Source organism: Tursiops truncatus, chromosome 7 (assembly GCF_011762595.2).
Source record: "Tursiops truncatus isolate mTurTru1 chromosome 7, mTurTru1.mat.Y, whole genome shotgun sequence".
Classification (NCBI taxonomy): domain Eukaryota; kingdom Metazoa; phylum Chordata; class Mammalia; order Artiodactyla; family Delphinidae; genus Tursiops; species Tursiops truncatus.
In genome coordinates, this window is record NC_047040.1 from 37,511,942 (window position 1) to 37,532,073 (window position 20,132).

The following is a 20,132-nucleotide window of genomic DNA, read 5'->3' on the forward strand; positions in this document are numbered from 1 at the left end:
AACAGGTCCTAGGTAAGGATGTCAGTGAAAAATGGGAAAGGAAAATAGACTCAAGAAGCACCTGAAAGCTGATATAGCAACTTCAGCGGATGAGGGGGTATCAATTAGCTATATCCTATCACTGGGCTAAAAGAGCTGACTGAACAAGTCCACTTTCACTGAGCGTTTTTTTTGAACTGTCCTGTATTGCTTTATTAATAGTGGCAACAGAAACTATCTCTAACTTGCAAAACTTTTACAGCAAAAAGGCCTACATGCCAAGTTCTCACAAACTGGATAGATCTCTTTTCAGCTTTTTCCAAAAAATAGGATGGGAAAGCCAGAAAGCCATCCATTTTAGGTTCTTTTTTAACTTTTTTAATAGCTGTTTTTCCAAACAATACTACAAACGTTTTTGCCAACCAAGCTTGTATGTTTCATAATATTCAAAATACTGTTACTCCTTCCAGTGAAGAATGAAAATAACCAGACCAATGTCTTTGATTAACACATTAAATTTTTTTTACACAACTCTCCAACTGTATCAAAATCATCTCAAAGACCAGGGTAAAAACTGTGTTTTCTCTTTATAGCGACTTTAACTATGAAAGGGCTAAGCTGAGAAGGGAAAATGAAATAAGAGAAAAAGAGAGAAAACAGGAAAATTGGGAAAAAAAGAAGAGGCTTTAAAAAATCCCAGATGTGCTTTTTAGGGACACTGTCTGCTACTGAGCAACTAACTGCCCACTTACACATGTCTGAGAGGGCGTGTACACAAGCAGCTTTCACCATGACAGGGCACCTCATCAGATATTTACTAGTTCAAGCATTACTAAGTAAATATGCCATTTACCACACCATAGCAACACTTATGTCCTAATTACAAATCTTACAAACCAAGGATAAATTATTTTTCTCTTTTCGTATTACTTCAAATAGATTTAGCAGTGCCCTGCCAGTGCTAAGAATAATCGAGGGGTGAAGATCAGAAAAGAAGAAAAAGGAAAAAGACAGGACAATATTTATCTGCACTTAAATAGGATTGTTACTTGTGCTTTTGTACAATAATGAGGTATAACAGTGATCTAAAATCATTTCTCATAACTTATCAAAACAACAGACGCGGAGCTTTTCTTTCATGTTAAATTAGAAATTAAATTAATAGAGGTTTTAATTAAGGAAATCTAAATTAATAGAAGTTATTGTGTTTTTCCAATATTTTTACGTAAGAAGACAGCCATTAGAGTCGAAATAACAAAGAAAAAGGATTGCCTTGAACTTACTTGTGAGTTACTCGCTCATTTTCACATGAGCATATTAACTGAAAATCAGCAATTGGCTTCCAACCATAAACATATTCTCTGTTACAGCACGAAGCATTCGACAGCACCCAGTGGACAAAGACGCCCAAGGCTTGTGATTGAGGAATGTCCTCTAACTTTTGAGACACAAACAAATGACGTAGCAAAAGAACTGATAGAAAAGGTACTAAAAGTATACATTTTTTCATGGGATATTGAGAAATATTTCATATTTCTTCTTCATCAATTTCCTTTCCTACTTTAAAAAGAACAGGAAAATGATAGGTGACTTAGTCTACCAGAATTTAAAACAAATTGAAGCACAGGTACCAAATTGTAGAGTTAAAAACAGAAATACAGGCCAGTGAAACAGAGTGGAAATGCCAGAAATAGATTTATACATATATAAGAAGTTTCATAACAAACCTGATGAAATAAAATGGGGGAACAACCATTACCGCGTAAGTGCTGCTGGGAAAATGGGCAATTGTTCTATAGAAAATAGACTGCACACATTTCACATGAGTTAAAGAGGTAATTTTTTCAAGTGCAAAAAATCTGAAAGAAAATGAAAGGGTGGACATATTTAATTATGAATAGATTGAGTAATTTGAGTTTGAATATATAAATATAAGTTGTATACTAGGAAAAAAAGAATCGGGGGGAAATCTGCAGCAAATGTGTCTTACAGAAGCTTCATTTTCTGAATATATATGAAATGAATACAAACGCATGAAAGTATATTCAGTCTTGAATGGACAGACAGAATCCATGGACAGAAAGGAAACACAAATAATAAAGAGACATTTGGCAGAGGGTTCAACCTAACTAATAATTTTTAATGTAAATAAAAACTGAGAAGTAACAATTTACCAGTATTAACTGAGAAATTAAATTGAAAATATTAAATTCAATGTTTGAAAGACCTTTAAGAAAACATTCATATACGTTCATATACAATGCAGTTGGCATTGTAATAAATTAGTACAGTGTTTCTGAATACCAGTTTGGTAATAAAAGTCATAAATCTTGTTTTATTTTGTGACCCAGTAATTTCCTCTTTAGGAATCCATTCCAAGAAATTAATTGAAAAGGGAAAAATCATGTTTATACAAAGATATTTTAATCAACAGTGAATAGGGGCCAAATTCTCAACAAGTGGAAAACTGAGAAGGAAGCAATGGTCTATCAATATGATAGACTATTTTATGGGCATTGAACATGACAACTATCTTAACTGTTGAGAGAAAAAAGTCTATTCAATATAACTTAATTGAACCTTAAATGAAAAATTGAACACTATATGTATATTGATTAAAACCAAAAAAAAAAGAATTGTACATTCATAAGTATTCTAAACTGACAGGATTTGATGGTGAAAGTTTGGGGTTTTTTTTAAATTTTAGTTGCATTGTCATATGCGTAAGGTTTAGCTTTTATTTAAATGAATACTGCCAAAAACCTAAGGCATTTCCTGTCAAATAAGAAACTGTGAAATTTGTTCGCTGTTTCTATTTTTCCCAAGCTTTAAATGACCGTGTGTGTAAGATTATCTGTGGTTTGTGTTTAGCCAGTTAGAGCTGCCAATGATACTTCCCATTTAGATATAAAGTCACCATTTAATAAGGTTTTACAGGAACAGCCTTTGAAACTAGATTTTTATAAACAAGGTACACATACTATTTACTACTACTATTCTGGGAAAAAAAACTTTTTTTTTCTGGGAATAAATCCACTCCAGAAACAAAAATCTAACTGCTAATTTAGTCTTAATAGATCATCATGAGAGCATTCGTTTTGTATTTGACTTCCTGGACACAAAGATCTATTTAAACAGGAAAGTACTGTTATTTCAGCAATTAGAGTAATGGGGTTATTTTATGAAAAGAAAAGCTTCAGGAAAAATAGCACGTGAAATATTTGAACATTGCCCCGTGTATGAGCAAGAGCAATAGAGGAGTGCCAAATATTATTTTTGAACGGCTGCCTGATATAAAGAGTTGATTGTTAAACAGCTAGATTTTAAGTCATTTTAACATTATGTCAGTTTGCTCTTTTTTTTAATTTAGATTTACAAATGTTTTCCCCAGGATTTTTAAATAAAAATCACATGAAAAACATCAATCTTGCAACTTAAAAAACGGAAAAGACAGTAATACTCTGTATCATACCAGCTTTTCCAGATAAAACTTTTTAGTAATAGAGAAAGTCTTCTGCAATTTTCCCCCCAAATCAACAAATAAGACCTAGAGAAAGCACTGACATTAAATTTACCGGTTTTTACCTTCCTCCTCACCACCTCCTTCTCCCCTCCCTGGAAACCTGATATTAAAGGACAATTTATGGTTATTTTTAAGGCTTCTTGCAGTGTCACAGTCTTAATGTGTTAATTTATAGGAGTAAATGATATTGTGCCAGCAGTGTTTGTCCAAGCTCCATACACCCACACCCTCTGTCCGTCTCAGCTAAGTTACAGCAGCCTCCATTGCTGTCTGGTTTCACCCTGCTTCTTCCTGGCCTTTTTCATTCCATTTTATTGCTGACTATAGACGTTTGCACTTGCAACCTCCATCATAACTCTTTCTTCGCCTCCCAGGTGAATTTAAAACATTTAAAATGTTTAAAACAGTGGCCGTATGAAAGATGTTGCTATTTCTTCATTTTAACTTATTTAACGAGTACTTATAGAGCACCTGTAGGTACAAAACATTGCAACACAAAAGTGAGTAAGATAGTGCCTGCCCTCAAAAGAATGGTCAGCTTAACACAGGAGAAAGACGTGGACACAAACAGAACAAAGAAATGATGAAAAAGCAGAGAAAGAGAAAAGTGTTGAACATGAAAATAATCACTCTTAGGGTCTCAAATTATTTCACTGGCATTATTTCATGTGCTTCCGAACCCTATTCTTTAACTGATAGGACTGAATCTAATCATGTGTATTTGGCCCAGAAAGGAGATAATAGTACCAAGATATAAGCAAATCAGAAACTTCTTAAGAGTGGTAGTATGAATTGGGCTTATGCATTATATGTATGCATTTGTCAAGAATTAGTCTTTTAACAGTTTTCTTTACACACAAGCAAACAAGGCTGTATGTTTTCTGCTTTTAAATTAATGTCTCTTCTTTATTATTAAGATGTATTTGGTTTTGTTTTTTTTTTTTAATGGAGGAGACAGAAAGAGTGGCTTTATTTCTTTGCCGGCAAAGAGGGTACACAGTAGCCTAGCGCCTCAAGAACTCTGCCCCCCTCCCTGGGGAATAGGAAGCAGTCAGTAATGTTATTTTTGAGGATTTCTTGGGGTAGTTTTGAATTTTGCTTCAAGTAGAGAAACCATTGTTAACAGGGCTGCAAAAATCATGCTATGGAATTATCAGTTCTTCCCAAATAGTAACCTCTTGGAGAAAATATAATTTTAAAATTAATTAATTAATTTACTTATTTGTTTGTTCGTTTATTTATTTATTTTGGCTGTGCTGGGTCTTGGTTGCGGCACGCGGGCTCTTCATTGCGGCGCAGGCTTCTCTAGTTGCGGCACGCGCGGGCTTAGCTGCAGTATGTGGGATCTTAGTTCCCCAACCAGGGATCAAACCTGCATTGGGAGTGCAGAGTCTTCACTACTGGACCACCAGAGAAGTCCCGAAAATATAATTCTTGTTTTCACAGTTTCTAAAATGTATCAGTTCTGTTTGAAGAAACCACCAACACAGTGTGACAGGGTTTTAGGATTCTTGCTATATTAGAGGTCATTAATTTGTTTATGAATGGGTCTTCACTGGTCCATTTACTCCTTTTCTAATGGATTTCCTTAATAAGCCTGAAGGTTAATTGATAAAGCAATCAATGCAAATGAAGTTTACATTTTGTTCTACCGTGTCTTTTTAAACTTCAGATTAATGGAGGTGCTAAAAGAGGAATGAAATTTGTTGGATTCATATCACAGCACTGTCCACCACTTAAATTCTGCAATGGAACCAACCAGGATGGAGATACAGAATCAGCACTACATGTGAGACACAGTTCAGAGGAAAACTGTAAAATTTGGAATGAAGGAACATTAAGTGGGCAATCATCTGAAAGTGGAATTGAGGAAGAACTACATCATGAAAGTGGACAGTGTCAAATGGAACGAGATGGCAGCCCCAGTTTCTCTAAATCAAGAAAGGGAGAAGGTAACAGACAAGATGAGTAGAAATAGAAATATTAGTTTAAATTTAGCACAAATATGTTTTTAAGGGTTTTTAAACAAATATGAGGCAAATTAAATCTCTAATGATTATAAAGATGAAAAAACTAGTATAAACTTTTCTTGATTTTTTTTAATTATTGCACCTGGAATAAGGTAGGGCAGTTTTCCGAACAGTTATCCCTAGCATGGTCATACGACACCATCCACATAACGAAACTTTGTGTTGAAAATTGGTTCCCATTTAGTCATACACCAACTCCTCTGTAAAATGGAGGGTGTGCATGTATACCAAAAAAGTGATTCTGTAAAGAAAGCTGTTCTGATTTATGTTTCTCCCTATAAACAGTGTGTGAGAATTTTAGTTTTGGCCTTTCCCATTTCATGGGCACTTTTCACCTTTGAAGTTAATTGGCTTTATTTGATCACCAGTTAGAATATTAAAATGCACATCATGATGAAACAACTAATATAACAATAGTGCCTGCATTCTTCTTTTTTTTAAATTTATTTTGGCGCACTGGGTCTTTGTTGCTGCACGGGAGCCTTCTCCAATTGCGGCAAGAAGGGGCCACTCCCCGCTGCGGCACGCGGGCCTCTCATGGAAGTAGCTTCTCCCGTTGCAGAGCACGGGCTCTAGCCATGCAGGCTTCAGTAGTTGTGGCTTGTGGGCTCTAGAGCACAGGCTCAGTAGTTGTGGCTCATGGGCCTAGTTTCTCTGCGGCACATGGGATCCTCCCGGACCAGGGCTCGAACCCCACGTCCCCCATATTGACAGGTAGATTCTTAACCAATGTGCCACCAGGGAAGCCCGTGCCTGCATTCTTAAATAACTTTAAACAATAGTTTTATTCTTTGCAGCTAGCAAGGCTTCCAAGAAGTTGAGAGTATTTTTTAATGTATTTCGGACTGTTCTAAGTTTTCTGATACATTTACAGACACGCTTTAAAAAGCACTAATAAAGAAAATCAAAGATTATGTACACCTTAGAGTTAAGAGTCTGCAGCCAGACTGCCTCAGTGTCTTTAATAGAAAGGGTGTTGTTGTGAGTAGACATGAGATGTCTACAAAGTGCTTAGCCCAGTGCCTGGCACAGAATAGACTATTAAGTTAGCTGCTATTAACTGATCCTTTGATCAGTGTTGGTGCTAAGGCCACACACACTGGTGGCATCGGCTTTCTGGGTTATGGTGAGATTGCTCAATATTCGTGCATGGCAGAGACCCACTGGACCACGGTCAACACAGCCTCCTTAAGAAAGGACCCAGGGCTTCCCTGGTGGCGCGGTGGTTGAGAGTCCGCCTGCCGATGCAGGGGACACGGGTTCGTGCCCCAGTCTGGAAAGATCCCACATGCCACGGAGCGGCTGGGCCCGTGAGCCATGGCTGCTGAGCCTGCGCGTCCGGAGCCTGTGCTCTGCAACGGGAGAGGCCACAACAGTGAGAGGCCCGCGGACCGCAAAAAAAAAAAGAAAGGACCCAGAGCATTTCCCAACTCATCATCTCACCACCTCACCACCACCAACACCCTCCCATTTTTCTACCAGTTCCCTAGCTAACAACCACGCTGATTTTCCTGCAGAGTGCAAAATTTAGGAATGTAAATTTAGGAATGTAAGAGTTGTTGGAGTTGTGGACAGAGAGCTACCCACTATATTCCACCCACAGCTACCTATAAACTCCTGCTGGTTCCCATCCTAACTTTGATTAGATCAGGTGTCTGTTCCAAGTTTTTTAAGTTTCAAATCCAGTATGCTACTTAATTTAATTATCAGTCTTTAGATTCTGCTTTCTATTTATTTTAAAACCCTGTATTTTTTCATAACTTTTCTATGGCAGTGGTTGGTTCTTAACTTTTGGTGCTGGAGGATAGGAGTGAGAGCAATAGCAATGGGGGCTGGGGGGAGACCAACAGGAGACCTCTTGGAGAGTCTGGTGAAATCCATGGAGACTCACCCAGAAAAACACACATAACACAGATACCCCTAATACTCTGTGACACAAGTAGTGTTAGACTTCCTAAAACACAACCATAAATGTGGGTCCATAGACCCCCAAGTTAAGAATTTGCTAACTTGTAAAGTATAGGATCCAGCAGTTCCATGTCTAAGTATGCATTCTAGAGTCACTCTCACATATGTGTCCAAGGAATGAATAATGTTTGTAATAACAAAAATTCAGAAATAATGTATATGTCCATCAACAGGAGAAAAGTAAACGGGAATGCTATATAGCAGTTAAACTAAATGAATAAGATCTATATGTATTAATTACACTTCAAAAGCATAATGTTGAACAGGAAAATCAACTTATAGATTGATACATACAGTATAATACCATTTTTTAAAAACTTTTTAAACTGCAAAACATTGTTTTTAAACTGCAAAACATCATTTATGTGTAAAGAAATGTGTATTAAAAGAATAAAAGAACTTGCATGAGAATAATAAACACCAAATTCATTACAGTAGCTATTTCTGGAGAACAGGATTAGGAGAGATACATCTTGAGCCTCAAGTACATCCATGTCTCATTTCCTTGAAAAAAATCTGAAGCAAACCTGGCCCAATGTTAACATTTGATAAAGCTGAACGGTGGATAATTTTATTATTCTGTATGCTTGTTTGTGTGCTTGAAATAGCTCATGATTAATTTGAAAAAAAAAAATTTTAGGGCTTCCCTGGTGGCGCAGCGGTTGAGAGTCCGCCTGCCGATGCAGGGAACACGGGTTCGTGCCCCGGTCCGGGAAGATCCCACATGCCGCGGAGCGGCTGGGCCCGTGAGCCATGGCCGCTGGGCCTGCACATCCGGAGCCTGTGCTCCGCAACAGGAGAGGCCACAACAGTGAGAGGCCCGCGTACCGCAAAAAAAAAAAAAAAAAAAGAAACTATTTTAGGAATCTTTTCAATAAAATTATAGTTTTCCCCTTTTTTCTTCCTTCTGAACACCTATCCTCAGATAACAAGTTGTATACAGTCTTCAATGATTTTGAGGATGAATCAACCTGCTGGACCTATCAGGAAGGCATCTTGTCAATGAAAGTAACGAGAAAAGGCTCTGTCGTTAGTACACTTGATGCCGATTGGCTGGAGTTAACTACATTTTATTATAAACAAGGCTTGTCTTTAATCGATTCTTTTGTATGCTGGGAAACATCTAAAGGTAAGTTTTATATTATGATATGTTGATATCTAAAGAATTTGACCTTGTGTCAGAGTTGGTGGAAATGTTTTTGCCTCTCAAGTTCAATGGCTAAAAGGACAGATATTATTTTTTTGAATTTTATTTTATTTACTTATTTCTTATACAGCAAGTTAAAAGGACAGATATTATTCCTAAGAAAGTAGATTCTAATTATTACACAACTCTGTAGCTTTAATTTAGAAGCTTAACCATCCTATGTGGTACTATTATAATGTGATATTTGCTGTTGGGTTGTGACTATCAGAAATGGACAAACCCCTGTGTGATTAGTTAGTAGGATTTTCCAAGTAAGATGTACTACAGCAGCCCAATCAGGAGGTTATGATGACATTTGACAATTACTATCCAAATTTATTACACTAGCCCAATTTTGGAGACTACCTACCATGTCCTCCAGTCTAAACCTGACTTCTTCTAAAATTCGTATAGAAAAATAAACTTTGGTTCAGAAAATTATATTGATCTATATTTATTTATGCCTTCCCCTTATCTTTCATCTTTATCTAACCTTCTTCTTTTAGTTACAATGGGATATGTAATCATTCATGTCTATCATAAAAACAAACAAATCTTTCCAAAAATTATTTCTAAAGAAAGTGTTTTTTAGAAGAGATTAGTGCTGGGACTTCCCTGGTGGCGCAGTGGTTAAGAATCCACCTGCCAATGCAGGGGACACAGGTTCGAGCCCTGGTCCGGGAAGATCCCACAAGCCGCAGAGCAACTAAGCCTGTGTGCCACAACTACTGAGCCTGCATGCCACAACTACTGAAGCCCACGTACCTAGAGCCTGTGCTCCGCAACAAGAGAAGCCACCGCAATGAGAAGCCCGCACACCTCAATGAACAATAGCCCCTGCTCTCCGCAACTAGAGAAAGCCTGCACACAGCAAGGAAGACCCAACGCAGCCAAAAATAAATAAATAAATAAATTTATTTTTAAAAAATAAAAGAGATTAGTGCTAAAAAAAAAGAACAAAGATAGTAAGGAGACTGGAAAAATGCATTAGGAAGGATGGAGGTTATGAAAATCAGGATAGTTAGGGACCATGACTCGAGGTTAGAGGAAGGAATGAAAAAGAAAATAAAATGAGATCTCAATAAACCCTATTATTATTAAATCAGCCTAGTGATACCTTAACTAATACAACTAAAGACTTTGGATGATTATTTAAAATTATCGAGTCATGTTCCAATAGGTCCCTTTAAGTAGCAACCAAGAGTAAGGATCTAGCTCATTGGAGCACCCCATGGAGCACCCAAAAAAACATCACCTTGCATAGTGCTTGGCACTTAGCAAGTGCTCAGTAAATATTTATTAGTATTTTTGGTTACTGGAAACTTCTTCCAAGTTGATCTTTTATGGAAATAGCCGGACCTGATATGAAGCGCATGGACTTCAGCATCAGACAGACCAGGGTTTAAATCCTGTGTCCTCTACTTAGAGCTGTGTGACCTGGGGAAGTTAGTTGAGCTCATTGAGTCTCAGTTTCCTAAAAGGGGGATAAAAACACTCCTACTAACTGTTGTGAGAACTTAATAAGATATAGTACGTACAAAGTAACTCCCACGTGCCTTGCCCACTGTCAGAGTTCATTTTCTGGGGTTGATCTTTTCTCCTGCCACTTGCTAGATGCACTTACACTACTTTTTTTGTTTTTTTTCTGCAGGTTTTCCATTTTTTTTAATTAATTTATTTTTGGCTATGTTGGGTCTTCATTGCTGCATGCAGGCTTTCTCTACTTGCAGAGAGCGGGGGCTACTCTTTGTTGCAGTGCTCAGACTTATTATTGCAGCGGCTTCTCTTGTTGAGGAGCATAGGCCCTAGGCATGCGGGCTTCAATAGTTGCAGCACACAGTAGTTGTGGCACACGGGCTTAGTTGCTCCAAGGCAGGTGGGATCTTCCCAGACCAGGGTTCGAACCTGTGTCCCCTGTATTGGCAGGCGGATTCTTAACCACTGAGCCACCAGGGAAGTCCCTACACTACTTTTAGTATGAATCATCTCTTTAAAGATCAGTTTATGCTTCATATATTCCCTCCCGCCCCATCTCTTTCTCTTCACTCCAAATACTCTAAGTTAGAGCTGTTCAAAACAAAGGGGGGGGGGGGCGGTGATTTCCTGGCGGTCCAGTGCTTAAGACTCCGCACTTTCACTGCCGTGGGCCCAGGTTCGATCCCTGGTAAGGGAATTAGGATCTCACAAGTTTCAAGGCACCGCAGAAAAAAAAACATCCATTCCAAATTTTGGATTGTGACTAACTGCTGAAGGAAAGACAAAAAAATCCTCCTTTGACAGTGTCTTTCAGGCACCCCTGCCTTGGGCCTTGCCTGATGATGAAAATAAAATTAGCCACAGCAGTTGCCAGCCAGAGGCTCTGTAGGGCTTTTGTTCTTAAAGCCTCAGAAGCTATTTAGAGAGCCCGGGGGAAAGTCTTTCCCTCTCAGCAGCCCTGGAATGTCTCATTAGACGTTCTGCAGGCCTTGCCAAGCCCTAACAAGCCACGAGCCACGGTCTGTAAAGTCTGGCAATTGGGTGTGTCACTCGGGACTTTCCTGGGAGTACACAGGGAAGCTGTGGAGGGGAAATTGTGACCAATGCCTGTGTCACTGTGAGAAGCAAGTCAGAGGAAGCAGGGCTGAATTGGTCGCTTTGTTCCGGGATATCTGATGCCTGACATCTAAAGCACATAGGGGACAATGCATATTTTGTTTTGTCTTGCTTCCATCCTCTTCCAAAATATTGTCAGAAGTCAGCCCACCATGAGGAATAGAAGTAAAAAACCAAACGTTGCTCAGAAATTTAAACATATTACTCCACACATCTCATTCTATAAATCTCACTTTATAAAATTCTCTGGAGACAGAGGGGGAAAAAAACTTTTAAAAGTTTTCTCCTTCAGGAAAGTCATGGTGGAAAAGTTGTAAGGTTTGTGAAATTCCTCTTCAGTGCCCTTTCCTACCCATTTTCAAAGCCTTTTCTGCTTTGAAAAGTCCCATAGGCAGAGGCACCCAGGGACCCTTTTGCTGTTCGTATGGCCTGAGGGTTCTCACTGCAGTGGCCTCCTGTTCCTGACCTTCTCCAGCACTGCCCAGCCTTCACCAAACTGGTCTGCAGCTGAATTCTCTGCACACTTACAAAAAGCTCCGAATGAACCCAAGGGAGGCTACAAGAGGCTTACCCAATTGAGCCAACAGAGACAAAACACTTTATTCTACCAGAACATATAGAGATCCAGGGGGGCAGCTGACAGGGATGAGATAAGCAACTTTGCCAGGTGGTACAAAACACACACACACACACACACATACACACACAACACTTGAGGTTCTCACACTTCACTGGCCTACCAATGCCCCCATCACCCTCAGAGCACAGCCTCTTCCCACCTTTAGTATACCCACATCTGAAGGCTACATTTTCATTTTTTGTGAATTCTTTTCAGACTTCAATTGATATTCATTTCAATCTCTTCACTCCTATAAAAGTGCTTGTGTGGAGTTGGCGGGGGAGATGTATCAGAATGAGCAGTTAGAACTGGAACATGTATGTGTTCATTTCACATATATGTATATGCCAGGTCCTAGGCCAGGCATGAGGGGTTTACACTGATGAGCAAAATGGACATCTTCCCTCCTCTCAAAAAGCTAGCCACGGGACTTCCCTGGCAGCCCAGTGGTTAAGACTCCACGCTTCCTCTGCAGAGAGTATGGGTTTGGTCCCTGGTTGGGGAACTAAGATCCTGCAGGCAACGCAGGGCAAGGCCAAAAAAAAAAAAAAGTCACATGGCATCAGGCTGTAATGGACATCAAAACATATATACCTAATTTCAAAATTGAGAATAGTGTGTGACGTTACCCAGCAGGATATTGTAATGAGAGTAACTGGGAAGAACCAGCTTAGATGGGTGGTCACGAGGTCCCTTCTGACAGGGTAACAATCACACTGAGACTGGAAGCCTGGAGAGGGCTGGTGTTCAGGAACCAGAGGAAACGCCCCCAAATGTAAAAAAACCTAGGATGCGAGAGAGGAACTGGGAAAGGGTCTGTGTCGCTGGTGCAGGGTGTACAAGAGAGAATGGCTCCCGACAAAGTAGGAGAGGTGAGCAGTAGCCACGCCACCTAGATTTTAACAATATAAATGATGCAACAGGCACTAACACATATTTGTACTTACTCTATGCCAGCATTGTTCTAAGTACTTCACAGTTATTCACTCATTTAATCCCCGCAGCAACCTTATGGGGTAGGTATGATTGTTCCCCTTCTACAGATGAAGAAACTGAGGCACAGAGATTTTAAATAATGGGCTCATGTTCAAGCAGCTAGAAGGGGTAGGAGGTAGGTGGAGTGTGTGCTCTTAACCAACTTGCCATCCTGTCAGGATTTTTATTCCAAGTCATTTGTTGAAGATTTAAGGAGGGAGTTATGACCTGACCTACATTTAAAAAATAACTTACTTGGCCTCACTTTTGGAAACGGATCATGGAGGGCAAGCATGGAAGTGGGGAGGCTGCTAAGAGGCTGTTGCAGTGATCCAGAGAGATGATGGTGGATGGGCAGCAGTAAACAGGCTGAGATGCATTCTGGAGACAGAATGCTCATAAAAGAGATACAGAATGAGAGTTCCCATATGTGCCTGCCCTCCACTTCTCAGACGTGGTCCCAGGCCCACCCTCTGGGCAGTTTAATGCCAAAAATGACACTTGGCCCCAAATACTAAAATGGGATGTTACATTTCCTCACATTTACAGAAATGTCAATGTCACATCTAGCTGAAATGAATATGTAAGATCACATTTCCAGACAAGTAAACCATTCCCTGGAAATTCTTTAAACTTGTGCTTCGCAAACCAGGGTCAAAGTACCCTAGGGGTATGCAGCTATGTGCCAGGGAGTACACAACTTCACAGGATAAACCTCTTCCTAGAGTGTCAATATTCCTTTAAGATTGGGGGTAGGAGAAAGCAGAAGAGGAAATATTGCTTTTTCACGTCATATGAACATATTTGAATAGAATGCAAAATTTGCATGGGTTTTTAAGATATAACATTAGACTTTAAAGAAAGCTTATGCTTTGCCCCAAGTCACTTCAAACTGTACCTGGAGACCATCCTTCAGTGATACAAGGGTACTTTCCTTTGCTATTGATGGTATTTGGCCAAAAAAAAAAAAAAAAATTTGAGAAGCAGTGGGTCAGACCAATGCTTTGTTACTTTTTCATATTATGCATACATAGCAAATGGTAAAATTGCAGGGCACATGGGTACAAGCGGAAAGGCTGCTCTGGGCAGGAGGGGGTGCCCTGTGCCTTAGCACACCTGTACACCTTCTAAGTACACCAATGGGCCAAGGCACACAAGGTGGGAAGCTCTGAGATAAGTGATGTTAAGAGATGACTCAGTTCACGGGACTTCCCTGGTGGCACAGTGGTTAAGAATCCACCTGCCAGTGCAGGGGACACGGGTTCGAGCCCTGGTCCGAGAAGATACCACATGCCGCGGAGCAACTAAGCCCGTGCGCCACAACTACTAAGCCTGCGCTCTAGAACCCGTGAGCCACAACTACTGAGCCCAAGTGCCACAACTACTGAAGCCCGTGCGCCTAGAGCCCGTTCTCCGCAACAAGAGAAGCCACCACAATGAGAAGCCCCCACTCGCCGCAACTAGAGAAAGCCAGCGCAGTAACAGAGACCCAACGCAGCCAAATATAAATAAATAAATCTTAAAAAAAAAAAAGAGATGACTTAGTTCTGGACAATTATTAAGTAATTGTTCAGAATTATCACCTCACCCCAATACCTGGAAGATTTAACACATCAAACACCCAAATTGTCACACCCCCCCCAGCCCCCATGAGGCCTTGCCTGCCACCCTCCTTAGCTGCCACTTCTGTTTAGGGAGAATTTCTCAAGAGAGAAATACTCTCTCCTGTGGAAGTATCATTCTTCTGTGGCTCTAAGGACTGGCATGGTCCCTAAGAAAGCTAGCCAGGGAACCTGGGGAGCTCTAAAGTGAGAAGGCAGGTCTTTTGTTTTTAACTGAAGTATAAGATACATATAGTAATGTGCATTAATCTTATGTGTACCGCAGAATAGAACACAAATGTTCAAGATAAGAACATTTCCTTATATGTCAATTATATCTCAAAAAAATTGAAAAAAATGAGAAAAAAAAAAAAAGATACACATTTCCAAAATCCCAGAAGGCCTCCTCATGGCCCTTCCCAATCAATACCCTCCCACACAGCGACAAGCATTATTCTGAATTCCAGCACCATAGATTAATTTTGCCTGTTTTTGAACTTCATGTAAGTTGAAATATACAGTATGTATTCTTTCTCATCTCACTTCTTTTGCTCAACATAATATCTCTGAAATTCATCCATGTTGTTGCATACCGGTGAGTCTTTCTTTTTTATTCTTGGTAGTATTGCAGTGTATGAGTCTACCATACTTTTATTCTTTTAAACCAAAAGAAGTTTAGAAGTACTAGGGACTCTCAATACCAAGAACAAGAAAAACACAAAGCCACAAAACCCATAGTTCTCCAATTATATAATCCTAAAGTGAATAAGAAGCAGATTACAATTAACTACATAATTATCACAGTATATAATTATTTTTAAAGTTTATACCCCCATTCTAAAAAAGGACTTGAGGCAAATATACATTTTTTTAAATAAATTTATTTATTTTTGGCCGCGTTGGGTCATCATTGCTGCCCACAGGCTTTCTTTTAGTTGCAGAAGAGTGGGGGCTACTCTTCCTTGCGATGCGTGGGCTTCTCATTGCAGTGGCTTCTCTGTTGCGGAGCACGGGCTCTAGGCTTGTGGGCTTCAATAGTTGCAGCACGTGGGCTCAGTAGTTGCGGCACGTGGACCCTAAAGCGCACGGGCTTCAGTAGTTGTGGCAGGCAGGCTCAGTAGTTGTGGCTCTTGGGCTAAGTTGCTCTCCACAGCATGTGGGATCTTCCTGGACCAGGGATCAAACCTGCACTGGCAGGCAGATTCTTAACCACTGCACCACCAAGGAAGCCCCAAATATACAATTTTAAAGATGGTCTTGTGATGCTCTAAACTTACAATCTAAAACAGATTTAGTTCCACCGGTCACTTTGGTATGACAGTAGACAAGTACATTAAAGGAAGTGGAACATATACTGTAATTAGAAAAACAATTCCAACAAGTCAATTAAACTTTACTGGATTGTTGGGGACCGCTCTGAATAATGTAAATTCTTCATGATATTCTGCCCTAACTGTAACTGATGTAAAAATACTAATAAGAGTGATTTTCTCTTAAAGCCTATAGCCCATTAATAAAAATGAAAATTAAAAATTACATTTAAATTACTTTTGTCTTTTTTATCTTTAAGCTTAATAGATCTTTTGAAAACTTTGTAGGTTATTATTTAGATAATTGTCAACAAGGGAAACTTTGATGTGACCTTACGCTGTATGAAACTAGAATGCTTAACCAGCACATGACCATGGGAAATTGTCTCCTATTGCAAAATAGGAGACAAAAGAACTTCCATAAAATCAGTTTAGTTTTGGCCAGCTGGTTTTTGTCAGCTATTCAAAAAAATGTCAGAGAGGCCCTCCCTTAAAACTTCCTTCCCAGCAGGAATTCTTTTGACAATGACTTCTGTTTAGGATCTTCCTGTTACCATTCTTTTTTTTTTTTTTTTTTAAGCATCATTGAAGCAAAGAATTGTTCTGTGTTTATATTTTTTTAAGTAATCTTACGTCACCTTGGTTTTAATATCACACCTGTAATTCCAAGGATTAAGATTTTTGATGTTGTTTCTCTTAATAGTATAATTAACACACATACAGCATATAGAACAGAAACCAAAATTTGATTTCAAGGTGAAGGTCATTTCCAGATGCTTTTTAAGCTTAGGAAATCCACTTGCTTCTCACTGTATGATATTATTTTATCTTGTTTTTGTTATAGTAGTCTTCATGTTTACAGTTTAATTTTAATTCAGTTAAGTATAAAACTATCTTGACCTTTGAGGGACTTCCTTGGTGGTCCAGTGGTTAAGAATCTGCCTTCCAATGCAGGGGGACGCAGGTTTGATCCCTGGTCGGAGAGCTAAGATCCCACATGCCACGGGGCAACTAAGCCCACCTGCCACAACTACTGAGCACTCAGGCCACAACTAGACAGCCCGCATCTAAGACCCGACGCAGCTAAAAATAAAATAAGTAAATAAATATTAAAAAAAAACAAACTGTCTTGATCTTTGAAAAAAAATTACCTTCAAGGGAGACGTCATAGATTCACCTAAAACAAGTGGGGGGTTTTTTAAGATTTTTTTTTTTTTTGATATGGACAATTTTCAAAGTCTTTATTGAATTTGTTACGATATTGCTTCTGGTTTTTTTCATGTTTCGGTTTTTTGGCTGCGAGGCATGTGGGATCCCAGCTCCCAGACCAGGGATTGAACCCGCACCCCCTGCCTGCATTGGAAGGCAAAGTCCCAGCCATTGGACCGCCAGGGAAGTCCCCTAAAACAAGTGTTTATTAGGTGATATGTTTTTCCTTCAGCTTCCTACAAGGGTTATTTAAGGTTTTAGATGATCCCAAGAGACTCTGAGCATTTACAACTCTTCTTAATTGTATGTTTTTCCTCACAGGGGACCATTTGCCGAAATCTTTGGAAGGATTCTTTATCTATGAAGAAGAAGGCTCTGGAGTTCCAGGATTCAGCAGGAAAGGAAATGATGCCATCGTAGTAGAACAATGGACAGTTATTGAGGTAAACTGAAGTTTTCTGACAATTTGGCTTTACTATTGCATTTAGTTTTACATGTTAAAGGTTTTCATTGCCTAACACATACAGTATTCTTCAAACACATTTTTATTCAATGTTCAAAATTTCATCAGAATGCATCACAAACTTTCAAATTTGTTTAAAGGTGGTTTGTTTTACTCAATGTTCAGCTTTGTTAAAAGATAGCAAAATAATTATCTATACATAAATAACAGTAGATTCCCAAAGATTTAGCATTCTAGTCCTAAACAAATTCCCCTGGCACTGAGATTCTCTTTACACAATGCCGTGACAACTAGCTGAAACTGAAAAAAAAAAAAAAAACAAATCAGTCAATTTTATACCCAAGCAACCAATGTGACTGACTTTTTTAACCATGTGAATTGACTTTCAAAGGCAAAAATATCCAAAGGTGTTCTTTCTCTCACCAGGCCAAATATGTACACACAGCATTGTCCTTCCTAATCAGAGATGACATTGCTGCTGTTGTTGTGCACTCTGAATTCAGATGTCACCGAATGGACTGCCGTTGAGGTGTACAGACTGAATTCAGGTATATTGTGCTGTGTGCACGAGGCCCTCACTGACAGCCTCTCTCAAGGACACTTTTGCCCTTTCTGGCCTTGCAAAGGTTAGAGAGACATAGGTCATTTTCAAAGAAATTGGAAATCCGGGGTTCCCTGGTGGTGCAGTGGTTAAGAATCCGCCTACCAATGCAGAGGATGCAGGTTCAAACCCTTGTCCGGGAAGATCCCACATGCCACGGAGCAACTAAGCCTGTGCGCCGCAACTACTGAGCCTGAGCTCTAGAGCCCGCAAGCCACAATTACTGAAGCCTGCGTGCCTAGAGCCCATGCTCCGCAACAAGAGAAGCCACCACAATGAGAAGACCGCGCACCGCAACAAAGAGTAGCCCCCGCTCACCACAACCAGAGAAAGCTCGCGCGCAGCAACGAAGACCCAACAGAGCCAAAAATAAAATAAATTAATTTAAAAAAAAAAGAGAAAAAGAAACTGGAAATCCCGTTGAGGGGAAAAAAGGATTTGGGGTAAGAGATAAAGCTCCAAATAAGAATCAATTCCAAGTGAGTAAAAAGCAGTGAAGATTCTCTGCTCTTCTCACCTTTCACTCCCCAATGCTCACTCTCTATTCCTGTCCTCACTCCCAGCCCCTACACCAGTGTTTCTGAAAGTGTATGGACTCTACTTGGATCCAAATCACCCAGGGAGCTTTTTAAAATGCAGATTCCCAGAGCCCCCCCTATATTAAAGTTTGATGCCCAAGCAAGACCGAGGGAAGGTAGGCCCCAACCTTAAAGAACCACATGGAAACCTCTCTCCGCTCCGATCCCCAGTGTTTCTAACTTGGTTGAATGGTTGGAAGGCAGAGGGAGCAGAAAAGAAGCCCAGGAAGACTGCAGCCGGTGAAATTGCACTTAATGGAGCGTGAACTCCCCTTATCCTAACACCTCTCACCCTCATTGTCATCACTTGTGTAGCTGGTTATCTTTGTCACTAGACTATGAACTCTGTGCTTATTCACACAGGGCTGTGAAATCAAAACGGATTACGGCCCTCTCCTGCACACTCTGGCTGAGTTTGGATGGCTCCTGACAAGCGTGTTGCCCACACCTATACTGAGACATGACAGGTAATGCCGAAAGTATCCTGACACACTCTCATCTCCTTGTCAAATAGAGTTCATCTGTTAGATAATTCAACCTAACGATGCTCATTTAATGCCTACAAAAAGCGTTTCACTGAACTTCTAATCTGATTTCATGTGCCTTGGAGATCAGCAAATCTAACGCCCTCGAGTTATATACATCCCTCAGTATTCATGAGGGATCTGTTCCAGGACCCCCATGGATACCAAAATCCGGGATGCTCAAGTCCCTTATATAAAGTGGCATAGTATTTGCATAGAACCTGCACACATCCTCCCGTATACATTCAATCATCTCTAGATTACTTATAGTACCTACACAATGTAAATGCTATGTACATAGTTGCTGGAAAATTCAAGTTTTGCTTTTTGGAACTTTCTGGAACTGTTTTCTCAAATATTTTCCATCAGCAGTTGGCTGAATCTGAACTGCAGATACAGAGGGCTGACTGTGTATGTACAAGCTATTAATTGCATCTCCTTCCCAAGGGCATATGAGTTCATGAGGACAGAGCCAGAGCAGGGGCAAGGTAGACCAACTCCCAACTCAGTGCTGCTTCCAGCACTCAGAAGGCTGCCTCTCCCCTCAAAGACTGTACTACTATACCTTCTTTTTTCCAACTTGAGATTCCGATTCTTCCCTAGCGTGAAGATTGGGCCGATATGAATCTGCAAACAGAAAATGCAGCCCCCTCTGTAGGACCCTTTGTCCTGCTCTTCTGCCCTGCCTGTGTGAAACTGTCTTCAGGCCAGCACGCAGCTGGGGTTAGGGAGGCAGCAAGGCCCAGAGCGTGGCATGGAGGGGCGTCAGTGCTTCCGCTTCCATTCCTCCCCTCCAGTGTGGGGGGTTAGCTTTCCCCTGAAGCATGGACTTGTCAGCTATTTCCACTAAAATAAATACTACATTAGAGCCAAAATGCCAACACTTCACAAATACCGGCTTTTTCTTTTCTCCTTTTCCTGAGAAAGGAAAAGACTGAGTTGTTATTTTTTGTCTGTTTGTCTGGAAAGAGAGA

The 20,132-nt window shown here is 40.1% G+C and overlaps 1 protein-coding gene across 1 annotated transcript in view; it reads left to right on the top strand.

Annotated features, from left to right (window-relative positions):
- RFTN2 (raftlin family member 2) overlaps window positions 1–20,132 on the top strand; it is a 60,175-nt gene that overhangs the window by 13,813 nt on the left and 26,230 nt on the right. Inside the window, exons 3-7 of the mRNA XM_019939205.3 lie at window positions 1,350–1,464; window positions 5,175–5,454; window positions 8,426–8,629; window positions 17,314–17,435; window positions 18,998–19,101. Coding sequence (XP_019794764.1) covers window positions 1,350–1,464; window positions 5,175–5,454; window positions 8,426–8,629; window positions 17,314–17,435; window positions 18,998–19,101 — 825 coding nt within the window. The remainder of the gene's footprint in view (window positions 1–1,349; window positions 1,465–5,174; window positions 5,455–8,425; window positions 8,630–17,313; window positions 17,436–18,997; window positions 19,102–20,132) is intronic.